The following is a 22,468-nucleotide window of genomic DNA, read 5'->3' as shown; positions in this document are numbered from 1 at the left end:
AGGGCTGTTCCAATTCCCTGAACAGCTGAAGTGAACTGTGTGAGATCGACCCTTGAGGGCTGAGTTATCGAGTGAACAACGATAGTCACTTCAGAGCTGTATATCACCCACAATGCATTGCAGTGGTGCACGAAAAATATGTCCATGCGGTGGCGATAATGAACCTCAAACACCATTATCTGCTGTCTATTCACCACCAAGGAAGAAGAAGAAAGAAGAAAGTAGAAAATGAATTAAATTTAATTCATTTCCTTAAATTATGCAATTAGACTGTCTGTTGCAGAGTTATGGCAGAGCCCCATGTTTACAAGTGTAAGTATATAAGCCGCCATATTGCCATCAAGCGCAGAATACGTCTTCGTCTCAATGAAATGAGTCTCCACATATTTTGTGTAATTTGGAATAGGCAGTATAGCGCTACTCCAACAACGTGTGGTTGATCCATGATTGTCTGGGCTGTTAGTGAACGAGGGCAGGTGTGTTCCATTTACCCCTTTCACTCTCCCTCCGCCCTCTTTCCCTCCGCCCTCCAAGGGGCCTCCGTGTGACGTCATAGCAAGGGCTGAGGGCGAGTGAGCGAGGGCGACTCAAACCGTTATTGAAACGCAGCTCAGGTCTCCGTAAGGGCCAGGAAGTGGAGAGTCTGCAGGGAGGCATACGCTGAGATGGTTTCCTCATGCAGATTTAGCCCCTCCCTCCAATCAAGTCTAATGACTACAGCTGAGCTGACTGAAACTAGGTCATTGCCCACTCAGTAAGATCAGCTTCACAAGAATTTAAACAAGCTATCTAGACAAGACTAAATGTTACAACTAGCTCTACTCACAGAATGCCTAAACCCAAATCTACAATTAGTTTCTTACTTACCAACAAGATACAAAGCAGCTTCCTTTGTATCTCCAGACAAAATGTAGTTGTATAGTATAGCCCTCTCCACTGACCACACTGACAAGCATTCCTCCTGCTCCTCTGGAACTCAGCAGGGGCAGAGCTAAGGCCAAAGGGAATCCTTGTCCACTGATAGAGACCCCACAGAGTAATGAAGGCAGTTAGTGGGCGACTTTCTGGATCCAGAACCCCTTGGTGGTTGGCTGATTTATTGTTCGAATCCCTGTAGTCACAACACAGGCGAAGACTTCCATCCTTCTTTCTCATGCACACCACAGGAGAGGAATATGGTGATCGAGAGGGAGTGATTAAACCTTTGTTCTGGAGATACTCCTTCACCTCTGCACGGAGCGGCTTAGGTATGGACATACGTCTACTGGATAGGAGCGGGAAGACTGAGGATGCAGTCGAATAGTCAAAAAATAAGGTCCTAACTCCTATTCCTATCTCCTATTCCTTGACCTCTGGGGGAAATGTCACAGGGTTAAGGAAAGGCGATAGGAGAACGCAAAAGGACTTAGGAATAGTCGACCGCGGTGCTCAGAGAATCCGACCGGACTTTCACTAAGATACGTCATTATAACGCGGCCGCTGATGATTGACAGCTGATGATCGACACCGGCGATTGACGTGCGTCTGCACTGGAGAAACTACAATAATGGACTACAAAAAGCGCATCGTCCACTTCTCCACATGTTGGTTTTATAAACAGCTGGTTCACTGACCGGCTTCAGGTCCAGCAGCTCCTCCTTTCTGTTTGACCGTTGTTTTATTTACTTTTCATTTGTGGTTTTAGTTTCGTTTTTGTCAAACATTTGTAACATGATTGAAATAAAATTAAAAAAAACATTCAATTATTATCACTGTCCACACACATTTATTATCACTATTCCAATTACTATATGTCATTGTTAAATATGTAAATGCACATATCGTTTGTTTTCATTAACGGCCAAGGTGTGCGGCACTTTAAATGTTGCTCTCGTAAAGAATTGTGGGTCGACGTAATCTCCTTTCCTATCGCATAGGAAGGTCCGTTGCATCCTATGCTAAAGGAGCTCTGAAAGGAAGCATTGGAGCTCCTTTCCTATGCATTTAGAGAATTTGAACAGCTCTTATCATGGCGGCCACTTGTTTACTTCCGGGTCACTTCTTCAGTTAGGAACCTTCCTAAGCAAAAAAGACTATTCGACTGCACCCTGAGTGTGATGTGCATGTACAGTGTCGGTATAATGCCAATATTCTCATCATATGCAAATGCTTCATACTCCTCATGCAAGATCTCTCTCACTGTTGGTGTTCCAGGCCAACAGGAGTGTGCCATATTGGTTTGTGTATTTCACCAGGGCTGATGTTTTCTGCCTCTCTGCGTTCCTGTATTCACAACATTCATGCTGTCTGCCGAACAGGTGGCATGGTGGGTGGAAGTTGAGACTGAAGCTTTAGGCTGGTCACAGACCTTGTGATCCACTCTTGCTAGATGATGCAAGATGCAGATGTTCCCCTGCTGAGAAGATCTAAAGATGTGGTCAAGGTTCATTTCATTGTCGACATCTGTCATACATGCCGGACATGTTTCACACACACTTGACTGCACAAGATCCTCTGGGCTTGATGTTTCAATGATTCCCAGTTGTTGCAGCCTTTTAACTTTTAGGTTAATGTTCTTGTGCATTTTACAAGCACACATCTCTCTGTCTGTAACTTTAGGCCTAACAATCCAAAATGGCCTCAATCTAAAAAACTGAGCTTTGGACACAGTTTGCTCAGAATGTTCAGTAAGGAATTGTCGATGGAAGTTTGCCAAGGTGTCTGTGAGTGCTCTTTTTCGGTAGATTTGTCCCTTGCGACAAATCTCTCCAGCCTTGCCATTTATGACGGTTGAGACATCATCCTGATGTAGTAAGATGGTCACAATCTTGCCACGTTGTTTGCGCTTGCGATTGCTACCAGCAGTCTCTTTTTAGCCTCTCTAATCCTGACCCTTTGCAGAATATTTACATTCATGCTGTCTGCCTTGGCATTGTTCTTTTTGGTCTATTGGACATCAGCCATCTAATTTTTCCGTTAAGTTTAGTAAGTTCTGCTTAAAGGACCATCCCGGTCAAGTTCCGACCCCCTTTAAAAGGACCATCCCAGTCTAGATCTGACCCCCTTTAAAAGACCATCCCAGTCGAGTTCTGACCCCCGTTAAAGGACCATCCCAGTCGGGTTCTGACGGGCAGAGCTAGCCGCTAATATCAAGTTACAGAGAGTCTCGTTCCGGCGTACTCATCCATCTTCAACTGCTTATCAGGTCGCAGGGGCAGCAACTTTAGCAGGGGACCCCAAACTTCTCTTTCCCGGGCCACATCAGTCAACTCTGACTGGGGGATCCCGAGGCGTTCCCAGGCCAGTGTGGAGGGCCAGGCCAGTGTGGAGATATAATCTCTCCACCTAGTCCTGGGTCTTCCCTGTGGCCTCCTCCCAACTGGTCGCACCTGAAACACCTCCCTAGGGAGGCGCCAGGGGCATCATTACCAGATGCCCGAACCATCTTAGCTGTCTCCTTTTGACGCAAAGGAGCAGCGACTCTACTCCGGATAGACTTCTGGGAGACACCAGCCACCATCCTAAGGAAACTCATTTTGCCGCTTGTACCCGCAATCTAGTTCTTTCGGTTATGACCTATCCGTCATGATGAGGGTAGGAACGAAGGTTGACCGGTAAATCAAGAACTCCTCCTCCTGAGTGCCGCTGTGTAAACTCCTACACAGAGATTTGTGAGTATCACCACACCTGCCCGGCACCTCGCAGCTTGGTCAGCCCTATCCAGGAGTACAGTTCCAGAACCGTGGCTATGCGTAGAGGTTAGGCCCACCAGATCTAACTGGTAACGCTCCGGCTCCTTCCCCCACAGAGAGGTGACATTCCTCGTCCCCAGAGCCAGCCTCTGCTGCCCGGGTCTAGTACGTCGAGGTCCCTGGCTTTCACTGCCACCCATATGGCAGCGCATCCTACCCCAGCGGTTCCTCCCGCGGGTGGTGAGCCCACAGGATGTTCTTCTGTACATTGATTCCTGCGTACGCCAACCTCAATAACAAGTACACTCTCTTTTTACTTCACATGTTTCCTCAGCTGCTTCCCATTGGTCAGCAGTCTCTAATTGGACGTTGTAACCAGGAAGTGGTGAGATAAACTCGCTTGTATGAGATATGATCAACGTTGGTTTATGATCCACAATTCATTGTAGAGAATAAGATACTGGTCAGCGAACAACTTCCCAACACTCCCAGTATGAATATGAGGAAAACGTACTGGGAGAAGTTGGACATCTTTCATTTATGAAGACTGTTGAGTCGTATCAATACGAGCCTGAAGCTCACACAGTCTGAGGTCTAACATTTAGCAAATCATTGACCTCCTTTATAATTTGGTTTATAAGCTGTCAATCACAACAGATCCAAGAGAGCCGTTGGGCTCAATCTTATTACGCCTTGAAAAATAGTTCCTTACAAGAACTGAGTTTGAGCTAGAAGGTGGTGAGCTGCAACGAACCTGGATGAACATTTTCAGGAACATTCTGGAACAGAAATGTATTGAATCTGGCCAAAACAGAAATAAACCATCTAAAAAACAAAGCAACTTAGGTGAACCTTATGGTGGAGGTTTATGTAAACTAGTTGGCTGATGTTGTTGATGGATGATGATGTGTAGTCTGGCCCTTTAAGAACACTTGCATTTGATTAGGCTTGATTAGGCTTGCTATCTATTGGCCTTCTCAAGCATTCACTATCAACTGAATTATTTACTGTTGTGCTGACTGTTGCATGCCATTAAATGGAGTGTGTGTGTGTGTGTGTGTGTGTGCGTGCGCGCCTGTCTGCCCATCGATATGTAATAGGAAATGCGACGGTATTCAAGGAAGGATGCTTTGGCGGTGCTGCTTCTCATTGGAGGATTGTACTTCATGTGCCAGTCCAACTCCCTCATGCCTGTGAGTTCACACTTACACAAACCCACACTCACAAAACTCGCACAAAGTCACACCCACACAAACTCACAAACACATACACAAACTCACACCCACACAAACTCACAAAAATCTAGTCAATTCTATGTTCACATATACTCAAATTTTAGCATTTGGACTGACGGGGCTTTTCAAGGAATCTAGGGGGGCCCTTATATTACTATATATCTCTTCATATTTTCTCAGCATGTTGATGCATTTTTACACCTTTTTAAAATCTTTTGGACTTCTTGTCCATATTACTGTTGCACTTTATCTGTAAATAGTTGTACCTTCACTGTAATCTACTTCCAGTGCAGCATGTAGTGGCATCTTGTTACAGCAGCTCTAGCTCATTTAGAGCATTTAGAGCATTCTTTTTTTATTACTTAATCTAACTTGTTTTTCACTTTTTCTTTTGTATTGACACAAACTCACACCCACACAAACGCACACAAATCTACTCGATGTTCACATATTTTATATGTGTATATGTATATATATATATATATATATACTAGGGTTGGGCGGTATGATGGTATTATACCGTATGACGGTATAAAAGTGTCTACCAGTAGAGATTTTGCAATACCGTTTATACTGGAGAAAGCGCAGATGTCTGCGGCATCGCTCTGAGTCACTGTAATTACACAGCCTCGACACACGGGGCACTGCAGGCATTGCAGCAGACTGCTTGCGTGGTTGCATGAGCACGACGAAGAAGAAACAGCTTTACCTGAGTAATAACATTCATGGCGGAGGCGGAGAGTGAACGTCACGGGGAAACGGAGGCAGCGCGACCCACCCATGATGAAGAGGAGGAACTCGTTCTGAAAAAGGGCGCTACGTCTGTTGTGTGGAACTTTTTCGGATTTAGAAAATCCGACAACGACCAAAAAGCGATACTCTGCAAAGAGTGTCGCGCGACTGTTGCTGCTGCAGGTGGAAACACCGGTAACCTCTTCCACCACTTAAAGTTAAAACATGCGAGGCATAAAGGCATTACAATACATCACATCGATGGAGGGAGATAACGGAGGCCATCATGACGCATACTTTTTCTCATTTGTTATTTGTATTTGTTATTAAGATGGAGCTCTGTGTTTACATTTGCACACACAATTAAAATAAAAGAGGAAAATGATCAAATGCGACAGTATGGTTATTTTTAAGCCATTAATTGAATTTACAAGGGGGAAAAACCATACCGTGATATATACCGTTACCGTGATATGAAATTATTCATACCGTGATATAAGATTTTACTCATACTGCCCAACCCTAATATATACTAAAATTTTAGCATTTGGACTGAAACAGCCCCATTGTTTTCTGCTCTCCAGTGATGTCATCTTTTCTAGTCCACCAATAGATGTATTTGATTTGCAGGGTCGGGCATGGTCACACGAACCGATGCCCACTGAGCTGAGTAGGCCAGTAGACAGGTCCGAGAGGGAGGAGTCGTGGCTGGAACGGGGAGGTTACCTGCATCTCAATGTGTCCTACCAGCTGCTGGCTGGAGTGCCATCCACCCATCAGAGTGAGTGGAGGTTGAACTGATGCCACAGTGCTTTGATTTCTATCATTTAACTGAAGATGGTCCTTTAAAGGGGGTCAAAACTAGACTGCTATGGTCCTTTCACATCTGCTCTTCTATTATAGTTTTGATGTTTCAAAAAATGTAAATTGAGAAATTGCATGCCTCCACATTACAATCTTTATTATGTTGATGCATTTTTACGCCTTTTTTAAAACCCAGTGCAGCATGTAGTAGAGTTCTCAACGGGTCGGGTCGGCCCGACAAACCCGTCGGGACCCGCGGGTTCGGGTCGAAAATATAAGCAAGTGACTCGGGTCGGGTCGGACCTCGGGCTTAATTTTTTCCACTCAGTGGAAAAAACAAAACATTCATTAATCATCGCTGCTGTTCACCGTAAAGAAAGTCTGGCTGCTACGTGCAATGTGCATCATGGAGAGGGGCGGGGGCAGACCTGACGCCGCTGAGTGCACGCCTTTAGCCTGGAGAAGAAGAATTCACAGTCGCCATCTGCTGGTCATGATAATACGTGTATGAGAAAAAAAAGGCGGCGGGGGGGTATTGTGGTGAGCGATCGCCGAGCAGTTTGGGATCGAGGACGTACTGCAGTCGGGGTGAGAGAGAAATCCGACCACGCTGTCACAGTTGAATGAAAAATTGGTGGTCCAACTTGGTGGCGTATTCTTGTTCATTTCTCAGGTCGAAAATGTGTGCTTGAGAGCCCTGCACATGATTTTCATTCTGTTCACATGCTCACACGCCACACCTAGTATTTCTCATGCAGAGAAATTAACAGGATAATCTTTTCACTGTTTTTTTCCTCCGCCAAATGAGAAAATGTGCCTTGCACACTGACTCTAATGTGCTTTTTACATACATATTTACATATTTGTTGCAAAAATTTGGTTTCACATCAGGTTTTGAGATCCCTCTCCAACCTGGAAACAGCTGGTAGCACTGTGAGGATCATCTTCAATGATTTTTCTAGTGCTTTCAACATCATCCAGCCCACACTGCTGAGGGACAAGCTGGGACATGCTGGAGTGGACCTTCACCTTGCTGCCTGGGTCCTAGACTACCTCACCAACCGACCACACTATGTGAGGAGTAAGGACTGTCAGTCCAACACGGTTGTCTGCAGCATGGTGGCCCCACAGGGAACTGTCCTGGCTCCCTTCCTTTTCACCCCCACCACTGCAGACTCACACTGCTACCTTCAGAAGTTCACTGATGACTCTGTGGTTGTTGGCCTCAACATGACATGTCCTCCCCTTCATGTTGGACAACACAATGACGCTGAACACTGGACATTGAACGCTGGACAGTGGACACTGAACGCTGGACCCTGGTCACTGGATCCTGGTTACTGGACGATGAATGCTGGACAGTGGACACTGGACCCTGGTTACTGGACACTGAACGCTAGAAACTGGACACTGAATGCTGAACACTGGACCCTGGTCACTGGACACTGAACGCTGGACACTGGACCCTGGTTACTGAATGCTGGACACTTGGGTAGATTCACTAAGATTGGCACAGTTTGCATTGCATTTGTTATTGCGAGTTCACACACAGCGCAGGCTGTGCTTCCTCATTTTGTGTCGTATTTATCAAACCTGACAGCCACCGGGCAAACAGCGCATACTCTCCAGCGTAATTAGCGCGCTTCTAAAAGAGCAATGAATGTGCCCGCTTGTAACAGGGAACTTGAAATGACAAAAAGAAAGCGCTAAAAAGCACAAAATGTGGTGAACCAAGGAAAAGATAGCGTAGCCTACAACAGGGCACAGGTAAGGATTCCGGTTCAGGTCCACCAGAAATGAATGTCTAGTAATATGCAGCAAAACTGCGAAATGAAACAAAATAATGGGCAGATTAAATTACTGGTTTGTCCGAATAATGGAATGGCCAGATTGGTGACAAAATTATGTCACCACCAGCAAGAGATGGAACGACGACGGACCATCACTGCAGCCATGGTTGGTATTCTGCAGGGGACCTCCGACGTTCCATCCAGACCTAAGACATCCAGATCTGCAGCCACTCGTGTTCTCAGGAAAATAAAAAAATACCTGAGCAAACAGTCTCAGATAAACCATTCACAACAAATAAAGAACACAAAAATGGAATTGTTCCAGTCTGCGTTGATCATTTATTTTCTCACTTTTATTTACAATTAATGTCAACAATGTCGATCAAGTCCAGATTTCTGGTTCGCATGCTTTTAAGAGGCAGAGAATTTCTGCTGCAGAATAGTGTGCGCTCTCACTCCCAGTTTTTGAATGCTGGACACTGAACGCTGGACACCTCTCACTGGCATAGTTTGAGCTTAGGTTTCTTCCTGTTAAAGGAACTTAGGGCAGGATCAAGAAATAAGACTCAACAGTGACACGACGGCCGTTAGGGTAACTGCAGCCATATGCCAAGCCGGCGCGGGAGCGCGCATGAACTCTTCAGTGCAGCTGATGCTGTGACACGGTTATTTATTTACTCGCTGTTCACGTGACTGTTTACTACAAGACCTCTGCACATGCCTCCGCAGAACTACGTTGGTAGCATACATCTGCGAACAGCATCATGTCAAGCGACGAAGTAAGTAAACAAGTGTTTATTTTAGTGTAACTTTAGGATGTTTCTTTGACAACATTAGCGCATTCATTCAGCAAAATGACAGTTGTAATGTAAAGTACGTTTACCTTACACTGGCCAAATGGTTACTAAAGTTCAAACTTCACCAGCCACGGTGAATAACGAGCTAGAGATAACCATTGTTTTGTGACTGGTGAGTGAAGCTAATGTGCCTGCCACCAACGTTATGGTATTTGAAGAGCATTTGGCTTTGTGGCTGCAGCTAATTTCTGACTGTGGTAATTACCAACATAGCTAATATTTATAACATTGGATAAAGCTTGCTAACAAGCTGACATAAGTGTACAGTCATTATCGTGTAACAGCAGTAGTATGATTCAATGTCTCAAGCCAAGTGTTATGTGCCAGTGTCACTGAGATAATTTGTGAAACCATTTCCATTATAAGACAATATAAATGGTATGAATAGCACTGATGAAAACAAAGTAAATACAAGAAAAACAGAAATGTCAATATGTCATAACTGGTATTATACTAAGTTGAATCAGAATAAAAATAACATCAAATAAAATCATAACATCCCTTTGAGGATTACTAAAGTTATTCTTATTATTATTGTTCTCAATGTTTTTGTTTCAGGATTTGGAATTGACTCTGGAAGGAGTGGCACACATGTTCCAGATAGAGGGCAGCCTGCTTGGTGCACCTGCCTGAACTGCCGACGCATGCCAACCCAAATGGAGAACTTGTGCTGTCGGCAGGCTCCGGACCAGTGTCTGAGCAGGAGTGCCCATCTGGAGATGTACTGCCTGGATGAGGGTACACTGCGTCTGGTCAGGATGACGTGGAACGACATCTTCGCTCTGGAGGACAGCCAAGATGTGGGCAGCGATAACAGAGAGTTTCGGTTTGCTGCCTACCGGCAATTTACGATATGGCAGAATGGGCGTCTGGGAAGAGGGAACCGGAGGCCGATACCGAGCTGCTATGTTATTCGCATCCGGGCCAAATTCCCTGACCCTTTTGCGAATTACACAGGTTACAAGGAAGCTCCATTTAGGGTGCCGGACTGACAATTTCTACAATACCTCAAAAAATAACATTTTTCAGCCAAAGATTTCATCCAAAAATAAAAACCATTTATGTACAGTCTATATTTTTATATTTATTTTCAAAGTTTACAGAAAAACAAAGTCTTTTTCAAATTTGCAGTATGTACATAGTTTTATTTTGTATTTATTTTTGATATGTTTATAATAAAATAAATGTCTGGTAAACAAGACGGTCTTGTCTTCTCTCTTCTCTTGCTCACATCTCTGGATCATGTAGCTGAGGCCTTTATGGAGAGAAGAGAACAGTAGCGTTAGAACACATACCAATGCTCCAACTCCAGCCATTAGAATATCTTCCCTGTCAAGATAATGTCACCAGTGTAATCAGTGGTGTGTGTAGTTGGGAAGTGTGGCTAAATACATGTCAGCACTTCATGTTATTTTATATTATAATATTTTTCAATGTTTTGTCTATATTCTGACCGCAGTCTTTATTCAGTGTTACACAGCGTTGGACTAAGTTACATGTTAGCAGCTAACGCTACTTTGCACTTTAGCTCATTCCGAGTCCTCGGTGATCTCATAAGATTTTCAAATCAAGCCGTAAACATGACCTGTAATGTATTCTTACCTGGCTACTAGGAAATTAGCCATGTCAGCATCTGTTTTCAGTCCGAGTTCAAATTGAAGCAGCCTCCATGAGTCGAACGCATATCCAATGTTTATCCGGGTGCCAGCCCGGCTTTGGTCATAACTTCGTTTGGACTCACGACTTGCCGCTGATAAAACCTTCGTTTTCTTCTTGGTATTACTTTTTAGTGGACTTTGTGTGGTGGTGGGTCATTTTCCGGCCGAAGCAGAGTCCATTACTACACATACAGTACTTGAATCCACCACGCTTGTCTTCTTCCGGTCTCCAAGCCGTCGAGTACGCGCATTCAGCGCCATTTGACGTCACGTCCGCCGGACTGCGCGGGAAATTCGGACCACGAATTGCAGTACATCATGCAGCACACAGCCTGTTCAAGGCAATGGGGAGATATGTGTGTGGTCTCATTCTTTTTGGTTTTGAACGCTTCATCACCCATTAGCATTAAAAGACTTAAAGTGAATGTTTATTTTTTCACAAATCCTGCCCTAAGTCCCTTTAAGAGTTTGGAAAGAGCCAGTCAGTTGACACACAGTCGAGCTGAAAGCAGACTGATCAAACTCAAATAGGTATTTAGTAACACATCCAAAATTGGCACACACAAAAGTGCATACATTCCATAACAATAAACAATAACCTTGAAGCATCGATGGCTGTCATGAAAATGATCCTATACCAGAATCTTTTCATACATTTTCATGTTTGCAGTCATGGTCCGGTTGAATGATGGCATTGGGCAAGTTTGGTTCACTCACAATGAAAGGACCTGCATCTTTCCCCAATTTCCCCATGAATCTGTGTCCCAAATCCCCCCAGCACAAAAACTTTATAGTGTCGTCAGTTCTTTGTACTGACCTTGTTGCTGTCTGTTTGTGTTGCTCTCCTGCTATTGCCAGTTTGCCTTGATGTAGCCTTTCTGCATATCTTTACTTATCTTGTTGTCTGTGCCAGCTGCCATTGCCTTGTTGCTATTCAATTAAATTCAATTGTATTTATAGTGTCATATCACAACATAATTTATCTCAGGATACTTAACTTATGTTGAGCAGGACTAATATATGCTCATGATTTTCAGAGTTAATACATTTTCCCAAGTCCCAACGTCACCCAACATCACCCAGGGGCAAGAGTGTGGTGAGAAAAACTGCCTTAAATAAATGCTTTTAGGCAGAAATATTGTGCAGCCCAGGTCCTTGGGTTGCCACTGCATTTGGTGTTAGTAGTAGTAGTATTAACAGAACAGGTAGTATTAACAAGAGCAATAATATCAACAGTAGTAGTCCACATTGCAACTCGCAACTCTGACTGTCTGGCTGACATCTCTGTCTGGACAACTGCACATCACCTCAAGCTTAACCTGAATAAAACCAAACTCCTCTTCATCCCAGGTCACTGTCGAGGGCATCACAGTATTGCCTTCCTCAACTGCGAGGAACCTGGGTGTAATCCTCGATGACCAACTATCACGCACCCCCAACATCACTGCTGTGGCCCGATCCTGCAGATTTGCGTTCTACAATATCTGCAGGATTTGGACCTTCCTCACAAAGGATGCAACGCATCTCCTGATCCAAGCACTGGTCATCTCCCGCTTTGACTACCGCAACTCTCTCCTTGCCGGACTCCTGGCCTCTGCGACTAAACCATTGCAGCGTATCCAGAACGCTGCAGCATGCCTTGTCTTCAATCTACCCAAATTCTCCCATGTGACCCCCCTCCTCCGTGACCTCCACTGGCTACCTGTTGCAGCACGCATCCAATTCAAGACGATGGCACTGGCCTTCAGGGCCATCAATTGAACGGCACCCATCTACCTTCAAACACTGGTCAAACCACACACGCCCCGAAGCGAGCACTTCGCTCCTCTACTTCAGCTGGCCGGCTAGTACCACCATCGCTGAAATCAAACAAATGTCGCTCCAGACTCTTCTCTGTTCTGGCTCTGTCATTTGACATCTTCCGAAAAAGGCTCAAGACTCACCTGTTCGACTTTACATAGCATGACCCACTAACCCAAACCCAAATGTGATTGAAAGGAAAGGTAATCAAAATCCTCTCCCGACGCAAAGCTGCTAGAATCACTTTTATTTCCATATCGATTAGGTTGACGATGAAAGGACGGCACATTTTTTCAGAGTTGGTTCAGATTCCGGAAAAAGGCGGAGACATGTAGGGAGAAACTCAGGGTTTGTTGAAGCAAACCTGCTAGCGAGCAGGTTAGGTTCACGGAGTATGTTACCCGGGTAACTGACTCAGATTTATGCTGAACTGGCTTTGTGAAACCGAAAAACCAGAGTTTCCCTCATCTCAGGGTTAACTAACTCAAGGTTTTCACTAAACCTGCTTTGTGAAACGGACCCCAGGACCTTGTCATGCTACTTATGGAGCCACTCCTTGGTTGCCCTGGCTGTGTTTCGGGTTGTTGTCATGTTGGAAGACCCAGCCATGACCCATCTTCAATGCTGTAACTGAGGGAAGGTGTGAGGGCTTGCAATCTTTTGGCCCAGGGAGAGTGGTGAGTGAATCACCTCACTGCAATCAGGTGTGTGTGGCACTGATAGGCTTGATTAAGCTCAGGTGTAGGAGCCTTCATATACCCCGAGTCTCCAGTGCTCTGTGCTGACTCATTATCTCACCATAAGAGGTTCTCCCTGTGTCAGTGGTCTTTGTGTGTATCTCTTGTCATTGTCTATTTCCCAGTGAATACTCGTGGTTCTGGAGAGTTTGTTGTTCCTCCAGCCCTTTTGTTTATCAAAGGTCTCCGAGTCTGCCTTTGCCTTTTAGTTTTGTCTTTTCTGGGTCTCCTGGACAATTTTGGTTTTGTGTCAGCTGCTTGGCAGCAGTGGTTTAGTTGACTATCTGAGAGCTTTATTTCTTTAAGGAAGGCTGAAGTGGCTCCATACAGTTTTGTTGTTTTTTCTCCCCTTTCCTACCTATTGCTATTGCGATTTTGTGGTTATCCTTCTGGGATAACTTAAAGACACCTCTGGGTCCGCACCTGCGTTGATGGTTGGCTCTTCAAAGGGGACTTAAATATAGCTGAGGAAAGTTATTTTGTAGCATAATCTTGAAAACAAACAGATGCCATTCAAATACACTTGAATATCCATGCCATTCCTCAACCACATGCACAGATCACACTGCATAGTGCATGGCTATTGAGACCACAACCCCTACTGGCACTGTGCATGCCTCCATCACATGTACAGAAGATCACTAGAAGACTGGACCACACTTTTGAGCCTGAAGCACAAAGACTATTGAAGGCACTCATTTGAGCTTCAGCACTAAACAAAGTGAAGTAAGTTTTGATGCTATTATGGGGAAATATATTTATTAAAGCTCTAGTCTACGATTTGAAAGGTTTGAAAAAAAGCATTCCCCACCCCTCGTATCGTTCTCCCCTCCATCATTTTAGGCGAGAAATAAGCTATGCAGTGGCTGAATCTGTCTTTATTTTAGATCGACAACTGTCAGTTTGAAAGATTTTCGAGAGCTTGCGGGCGGCGGCGATCCGTCTCTCGAAATTCGCTGCTCCGCAGCTTTTTACAAAGACAATGAATGGGAACATTCTATTCCATTTTTGAATGAGTGGGGTTGGGAGTATTGAACCTAACATTCCTGTTTTTGACTTCACCCATGAAACAACTAATTAAAACATTATCTGTTCTACTTTCAAATAAATCTGTTGAAATATCTGTTGAAAACATTTTGTATGGATGTTTTCTTATGACTTGTGTTCATATTTATGCTTATATTCCCAGTTAGTTCCCCTAAATTCCCATTAATTCCCATTATTCCCATGGAGAGTTTCCAAATATGGAATATTTCCAAAATTCCCAAGCTTAAGTTCCCGTGGAAATTTACCGGAAACTTTCCGGAAATTTACCGGGAATTTTCCGCCCCTTTGCAACCCTAACCATGGCCCCATCCATCCTCCCCTCAATACGGTACAGTCGTCCTGTCCCCATTGCAGAAAAGCATCCGCAAAGAATGATGTTTCCGCCTCCATGCTTCACAGCTTGGATGGTGTTCTTGGGGTTGTACTCATCCTTCTTCCTCCAAACACGGTGAGTGAAATTTAGACCAAAAAGCTATATTTTTGTGTCATCAGACCACATGACGTTCTCCCATTCCTCCTCTGGATCATCCAGATGGTCATTGGCAAACTTCAGACGGGCCTGGACATGCACTGGCTTGAGCAGGGGGACCTTGTGTGCTGCAGGATTTTAATCCATGACGGCGTCGTGTGTTACTAATGGTTTTCTTTGAGACTGTGGTCCCAGCTCTCTTCAGGTCATTGACCAGGTCCTGCCGTGGAGTTCTGGGTTGATCCCTCACCTTCCTCTTGATCATGCCCCATGAGGTGAGATCTTGCATGGAGCCCCAGACCAAGGGAGATTGACCGTCATCTTGAACTTCTTTCATTTTCTAATAAAACAGTTGCTGTCTTCTCACCAAGCTGCTTGCCTATTGTCCTGTAGCCCATCCCAGCCTTGTGCAGGTTTACAATTTTGTCCCTGATGTACGCAGCTCTCTGGTCTTGGCCAGTGTGGAGAGGTTGGAGTGTTTGATTGAGTTTGTGGACAGGTGTCTTTTATACAGGTAACATGTTCAAACAGGTGCAGTTAATACAGGTAATGAGTGGAGAACAGGAGGACTTCCTAAAGAAAAACTAAAAGGTCTATGAGAGCCGGAATTCTTACTGGTTGGAAGGTGATGAAATACTAATGCCATGCAATAAAATGCAAATTATTATTTAAAAATCATACAATGTGATTCTGGATTTTTGGATTCTGTCCCTCAGTTGAAGTGTACCTAAAATTACAGACCTCTACAAGCTTTGTAAGTGGGAAAACCTGCAAAATCAGTAGTGTATCAAACACTTGTTCTCCCCACTGTATCTGTATTCTATTTTACAATGTTACTGTAAACCATGCCACTTTAAACACACGACTGCCTCCACTGCACTACATGTCATATACTGTTTACACTTTTATACTGCTCACTTTGCACTTTCTGCTTTTTTTGCACTTCTGGTTAGATGCTAACTGCATGTCGTTGTCTCTGTACTTGTAAAAATTAGAAAAATCTGGATAATCATTTTTTAGTCCCACGGTGGGGTAATGTACAAGAGAAGAAGGGATTGGAGTGGCCTGTCAGAGGGCCAGTAGATTTCTGTGTCCCTCCGCAGGGCTGAACGAGAGGTCACAACATGATTTAACATCAGTGCTGGGCTTCCATTGGAACTCTCATCCAACAGATCCTTGTTGTCCAATGATATTCCATGTTTCTGTCCAACATGTTTCAGGGTATTTATCAGTTGGATTATCATCGGTGAAGAGGAAGAAGGGCAACTATCTGATCCCGACCTTGAAGTCGCTCTTCTCTCAGTCATCTCCTGGAGAGCGCTTGTCCATGGTGGTGGTCGTGCTGCTGGCAGACTTTGATGTCAGCTGGAGAGTCGCGACAACGAGGGAGATAAAGACGACGTTTGGCGTGCAGCTGGAACAAGGCCAGCTGGTGGTACTTCATGTTTCTCAGGATCTGTACCCTCCTGTTACAGGTGTGCTACTTGTGTGCAATCTCTTTGTCATCCATGTTCTTCATGTTAGTGTTTTGTTGATGCGTTGATACTTAGTGTGACGACGTAGTCACTGTGACTTTCTGCTGTTTCAAAGCCTTGAATTACGCAATTTTGACCATCCAACCAAATGCTGAATGAGACATTTTCAGGCAACCAAAATTGTTACAAATACATTAGATGAAGTTAAAAGACACTGTGAAAGGGTTAATGTTGTAAGACAAAGAACTCCCAGAGCGAACAAAGCCGTAGTAGCGACCTGTCAATCACCAGGTAACCCTGCCCCTTAAGCATACCCTGCTTTCTAGTCTGGTTTGGCTCTAAATGGATCATAATTGACTAAATGAACATCATGCTGGATTGAAGAAGATTTGGAACTACAGATTGATAAACTCATGTTTACAATGTTTACTGAGGTAATAAATCAAGAGAGAAGTAGGGTTATATTCTCATAGACTTCTATACAATGAGAAAGGAGTCGCCCCCAGAGGCCAAGCGTGGCCAGCAGAGAGAATAACATTTTAAACCTTATGGACCCTTGGGGAAGTTTTTGTCCTTTTTCATTTGTGTTTTTACAATAATTTTGGCTGTGTTAATGCATATGGCATAAATGAATGCCAAACGGTGTATTCTTTAGGATTTTTTTTAAATCAACCTTCTATACTATGGCTATAGTTCACTGTGCACACTGTTGTTACACTGTAACTAGTAACTAAAATGTCCTTATAACTGTCATTTTTGACCCCATGGCCATTGCAGCAAACAGTCGTGATTTTTTAAGTCATTCTGGACTTTGTGCTGCAGAATTGTAGTTTTTATTATTTTCCACCAGAGAAAGCCATTTTCCTATTGTGAGAACACAGAAAATTCCTCCCTTTTCCAAAAATTCACTGTCTGTTGTATTACAGATCATAAGCAGGCCAGTGGAATACATATATGCAACAAAAATGATGTGGGTGTGTGGATATAGATGTAAGAGAGTGGCGTATATGAGTATTTGGAGAAATCTGTGATGCATTTTTATTTTTTATGCAGTTTTAGATTTGTAAACACAAATCACATGCAATTTAGGAGAAAAATATCCAACTGAAACCAGGAAAAACTACAATTTTCCCCACTGCCATTATAGCATACAATAAGGCAATCTCTCTTTTTAGGCTTTGATTCTGAAGTCAAGACTTCAATATTGTAGTTTCTACTGCTTCCAACAGATAAAGCCATTTCCCCATTTTTAGGATATAGGGAAAACATAGTTCCTTAGTTTTGAGCACTGGTAGACATTGGAGCAAATTCAACTCAGATGGTGTGTGTGTGTTGAAAAAGATGTCAGTGTGTTTGTGTGCGTGCATGTGTGGGGGGGGTGTGGTGAGGATGTTTGCATCTTTGTAGTGGTGTACATTGCATGACCATATTTTGCATTCACTCATGTTCATGTGTCAATTCAATTCAATTTTATTTAAAGTGTCATATCACAACAGAAGTCATCTCAGGACACTTAACACATTGAGCAGGACTAGAATATGCTCAAAATTTCCAGAGTCAATACAATTTCAAAGTCCCAACATCACCCAGGGGTAAGCGCTACAGCGACAGTGGCGAGAAAAAACTGCCTGAATAGGCTTTTAGGCAGAGATCTCGTGCAGCCCAGACCCTTGGGTTCCAACTGCATTTGGTGTTTGTAGTAGTATAGTAGTAGTAGCATTAACAGTAGTGGTGGCATTAACAGAAGCAATAGTATCAACAGTAGTAGTCCATGGCAGCAGGCACAGCCACGCCAAGATGGATCCATCCCAACCACGTTGCTGTAGACCAAAAAGCAGGAGTAGTTGAGCAGTCACACAGCGGGCAGGTGGAGCTACAATGTGGTGTTTCCAGCATCAGGCCAGTTAGCAATCTGCATCGGTCAGGACCTTAGCGGACTCTGCTGGACCAGAAAGCATAGCCAGACTCCCGGGAGTAGTCAAGTTAGTAACAGTAGAGATGCCGATTTTAGTCAATTACTTTAATCAATAGTCAGCCGCCTTAAAAATACTGGCAGTAAGAGTCAAACAAGACCACAACATTGGTGCAGTCCGGATCAGGTTCCACCACGGTCCAGGGAGACCTGCTAGGCGAGAAAGCACAGGGACTCCAGGGGAACATACACAAAGAGAGCGAAAGAGCTGGAGAGAGGAAGAGAGGCTCAGTGTGTCACTATAAATAAATCCCCCGGCAGTCTAGGCCTATAGCAGCTTAACTATAAGTGGTGTCAAAGAGAAAGGTTTTAAGCCTATTCTTAAATGTGGGAACAGTTTTAAGCCTACTCTTAAATGTGGGAACAGTGTCTGCCTCCCGAACCAGAACCGTAAGACAGTTCCACAGAAGAGGAGCTTGATGGCTGAAAGCTCTGGCCCCTGTTCTAATTTTGGAGACTTTAGGAACTACAAGTAACCCTTTATTCTGAGAGTATAGTGCTCTAGCAGGACAGTAGGGTTTAATGAGCTCTTTAAGATATGATGGTGCCTGACCATTAAGACCCTTGTAAGTGAGGAGAAGGATTTTAAATTCTATTCTGGATTTTACTGGGTCCAGTGAGAAGCTAATACAGGAGAAATGTGATTCCTTCTTCTAGTTTTAGTCAGAACACGCGCTGCAGCATTCTGGACCAACTGGAGAGCTTTAAGAGAATTATTAGAACAGCCTGATAATAAGGAATTACAATAGTCCAGCCTTGAGGTAACAAATGCATGGACGTGTTTTTCTGTAACTTTTTGAGACAGCATTGATCTAATTTTAGTAATGTTACGCAGGTGAACGTAGGCTGTCCTTGTCGTTTGTTTAATATGCGAGTCAAAGGACAGGTCCTGATCAACTCCAAGGTTTCTTACGGTAGTATTTGAGGCGATGGCAATCCCATCAATAGTCGCTATATCTTTAGACAGCGAGCTTCAGAGGAGTTTAGGCCCAAGTACAATAACTTCCGTTTTATCGGAGTTTAACATCAGGAAATTGCAGGTCATCCAGGATTTTATGTTATCAACACATGACTGGAGTTTAACTAGCTGATTGGTTCCTTCAGGCTTGATTGATAGATATAATTGAGTATCATCAGCATAACAATAGAAGTTTATACAGTGTCCTCTAATAATGTTGCCCAAAGGAAGCATATTTAAGTTGAAAGGAATTGTTCCGAGCACAGAACCTTGAGGAACACTGTATTTACCGTGTGCCTGGAGGATTTTTCATTGACATGCACAAACTGAGATTGATTGGATGAATAGGTCTTAAACCAGCTTAATGCGGTTCCTCTGATGCCAATTTACTTTTCCAGTCTACATATTAGAATCTCATGGTTAATGGTGTTGAACGGTTAATGGTGTCTTTGAAGTACTGAAATAAAAAAAATTACATTTAATGAATATTTAATAGTTATGATCAGGACTGATGCTGATTAAGAAAATTACTAAAAAAATATTGATATATTATTTTATGGCACTTTGACTGGGTCACAGTGTATAGCAGTTTAAAAGGGTCCATAAGGGTGAAGGGACTTCAGCTTTGGCTTCACTGTTCAGAGCCGGAGGTTGTCGTCTGAATATTGATACATGTCCCTTTGGTTTTCCTGCAGGTCTAAAGAGGAACTACAACGATGCTCCAGAAAGGGTATCATTCCGCTCCAAGCAAAACCTGGATTACTCCTTCCTGATCTACTACAGCGCCGGTCTTGGTCGATACTACCTCCAGCTGGAGGACGACGTTTCCTCATCAAAAAATTTCCTCTCCACCATCAAGAGGCGCATCGAGGAGCAAGAGGTGAAGAAGACCACCTGGGCAATGCTGGAATTCTCAGTCCTTGGCTACATTGGAAAACTTTACAAATCAGCCCATCTTCCTCTCCTGGCCCGCTTCCTCTTCCTCTTCTACCAGGAAATGCCCTGTGACTGGTTGATGTCTCACTTTAGAGAGTTGCTGGCTCAGAAAGAGCCAATCATCTTCAAACCCTCACTGTTCCAACATATGGGCACTTTCTCCTCGTTCAAAGGGACATTCAACAAGCTTAAGGACAAGGACTTTGAGGAGGAGTCATATAATAATCCTCCAGCTGAGGTTTATTCTGATATGTCCACCTACAAGAAACAATTCCCCAACCTGGCCTGGGATGATGGAGAGGGATTTTTCTGGGGACGCACCCCAGAAAAAGGCAATTACCTGACTGTGGTGTTCCCAGACCCAACAGTAGTCACAAGGATATTTGTAGCAACAGGGTCAGGGGGCAAAGACCTCCTGGAGTCAGCTCAGGTGGAGTTAGGTCATGACAGGCTTACCACAGAGAACGGGGAGAAGAGTTGTAAAGCATTCCAGCCAGTGGGGACTTTGGAGAATGGGATGTTTGAGATGCAGGAGATGGACAAAAAGTATCCCCCTGCTTCTTCCTGTCTCAGGATAAAAGTCACAGATGGGCAGAAGGATTGGGTGATAATTCAGAAAATCAGGATTTCAACTAAATCGAGTACACCTCCACAGCAAAAGCAGGAGTTGACAAGAAGGGTTGAGATCCATACACCCCTGCCATAAGTGAAGTCCCGAGAATATCATGTCATGTATAAAAACTGTTTACCCTTGTAAATATGCTCTCCCTCTGTTGGTGTTAATATTGTACCTGTCTCTCTGATCCATTAGTACCTCGTGCTTACTGGCTGTTCCTGTACCCTGGTGATTGAAGGCTCCTGGCCCAAGCTGCACCATGTTGGCCTGATGAGGCCTTACAAAGTGTAGCTGTGCACTTGCAGTTATTTTCTCTCTTCCCTCTCAGACGGGTGGCAGCAGCCTGGGGCCCATTTTAGAAAGCAGGTTTAGTGAAAACCTGGAGTAAGTTAACCCTGAGATGAGGGAAACTCTGGTTTTTCGGTTTCACAAAGCCAGTTCAGCATAAATCTGAGTCAGTTACCCGGGCAACATACTCCGCGAACCTAACCTGCTCGCTGGCAGGTTTTCTTCAACAAACCGGGAGTTTCTCCGACATGTCTCCGCCTTTTTCCGGAATCTGAGCCAACTCTGAAAAAATGTGCTGTCCTTGCCTCGTCAACCTAATCGATATAAAAGTGATTCTAGCAGCTTTGCGTCGGGAGAGAATTTTGATTACCTTTCCTACCGATCACATATCTAAACAATATTCTCCGACATTTTCAACTTTTCATATTGCGGACATAATCCAGATTCTTTGCAGAGCTCTTTAGATTTTTTGCGAACGGGAGATTTATAAATGTTTAAGGACATTTCTTTGTTGAAATAGCCGCTTATATTTACTGTTTAATATGTGTGTTATGGACGGGATTAGGTCCTTGTCTTTTCTATTTCTTTGTTTGTTTGGAGCTGGTTGTGTGGACATGTGATGCGCAGCTGTCACCATGGTTACTGTGACGTCACCTCCGGCACAGCGGTGATTGTTTATCAAGTTATCAAGCCCACCTGGGAGACACCGCAAGAAGGGGACTGAACTACACACACCAGACTGACGTCCCTATGCAACGCACTGTTAATCGCTGCTGAACCCATAACTACCTAGAAGCGTCATCATGACTGAGACGGTCGGGTAGCTGCAGTTTAGGGCGCTATAACAATATCCAGACTTCCGGCTTCCCCGGTCCTCCTCCTCTCTCTCTCTCTCACCAATGAACAGTCACCTCAGACAGCACGCTTGAGCTGTTGCGCTCAGGAGGCTATTTTGGAACGTTGACGAACAGGTACCGAGGAACCGCCATCAAACCGGTGAGCACAGCCCCGCCTCTCGTTCACCTCTGTACACCAGCCAGCTCTGTGTTTCCTTTCTTTAAATTTTCCTTTCCTACATTAGATTGGGTACATTAGGTATGTGCTGGAACTACAACCGGTTTACACTTACCGTTGTTCGCAGTCGTCACAATGTGAAACATGATTAAAATCATATGCCTCATTCTACGTATTTGTGCAATATTCTTATGCTTAATTTTCAGGTGAAGCCACTTTCTTTTCGTGCCCGGGGGGAATTCACCTATAAGAAAATGATGATTTGCTCATTCTGCTACTCTGAGAGCCACGGGAGTCAAACCCGTCGCTTGTACCGTAGGCAGCGTTGCTAACCGTTACACCACAGAGCCGCTCTACAGAGCTGAACATAAAGCGCTATCACCTTTAGATCAATCGACTGTTTCATTCA

At 44.1% G+C, this 22,468-nt stretch overlaps 1 protein-coding gene across 2 annotated transcripts in view; it reads left to right on the top strand.

The window, feature by feature from the left end:
• LOC311017194 (alpha-1,3-mannosyl-glycoprotein 4-beta-N-acetylglucosaminyltransferase C-like) overlaps positions 1-21,718 on the top strand; it is a 32,849-nt gene extending 11,131 nt beyond the window's left edge. Inside the window, exons 3-6 of one of the 2 annotated variants that reach the window (XM_084015404.1) lie at positions 4,772-4,864; positions 6,269-6,419; positions 16,021-16,275; positions 19,901-21,718. In XM_084015404.1, the coding sequence (XP_083871530.1) occupies positions 4,775-4,864; positions 6,269-6,419; positions 16,021-16,275; positions 19,901-20,847 (1,443 nt within the window). In that variant the 5' untranslated portion in view covers positions 4,772-4,774 and the 3' untranslated portion in view covers positions 20,848-21,718. Of the gene's footprint in view, positions 1-4,744; positions 4,865-6,268; positions 6,420-16,020; positions 16,276-19,900 lie in introns of those variants that run through there. The other variant, XM_084015405.1, reaches the window with a different exon arrangement.
• The last annotated feature ends 750 nt before the right edge of the window (positions 21,719-22,468 follow it).

This window comes from Eutrigla gurnardus (genome assembly GCF_963514095.1).
Source record: "Eutrigla gurnardus genome assembly, chromosome: 8".
Taxonomy (NCBI): Eukaryota; Metazoa; Chordata; class Actinopteri; order Perciformes; family Triglidae; genus Eutrigla; species Eutrigla gurnardus.
Note: the sequence above shows the minus strand (reverse complement) of the source record. Positions and strands in the feature narration are given on the sequence as shown.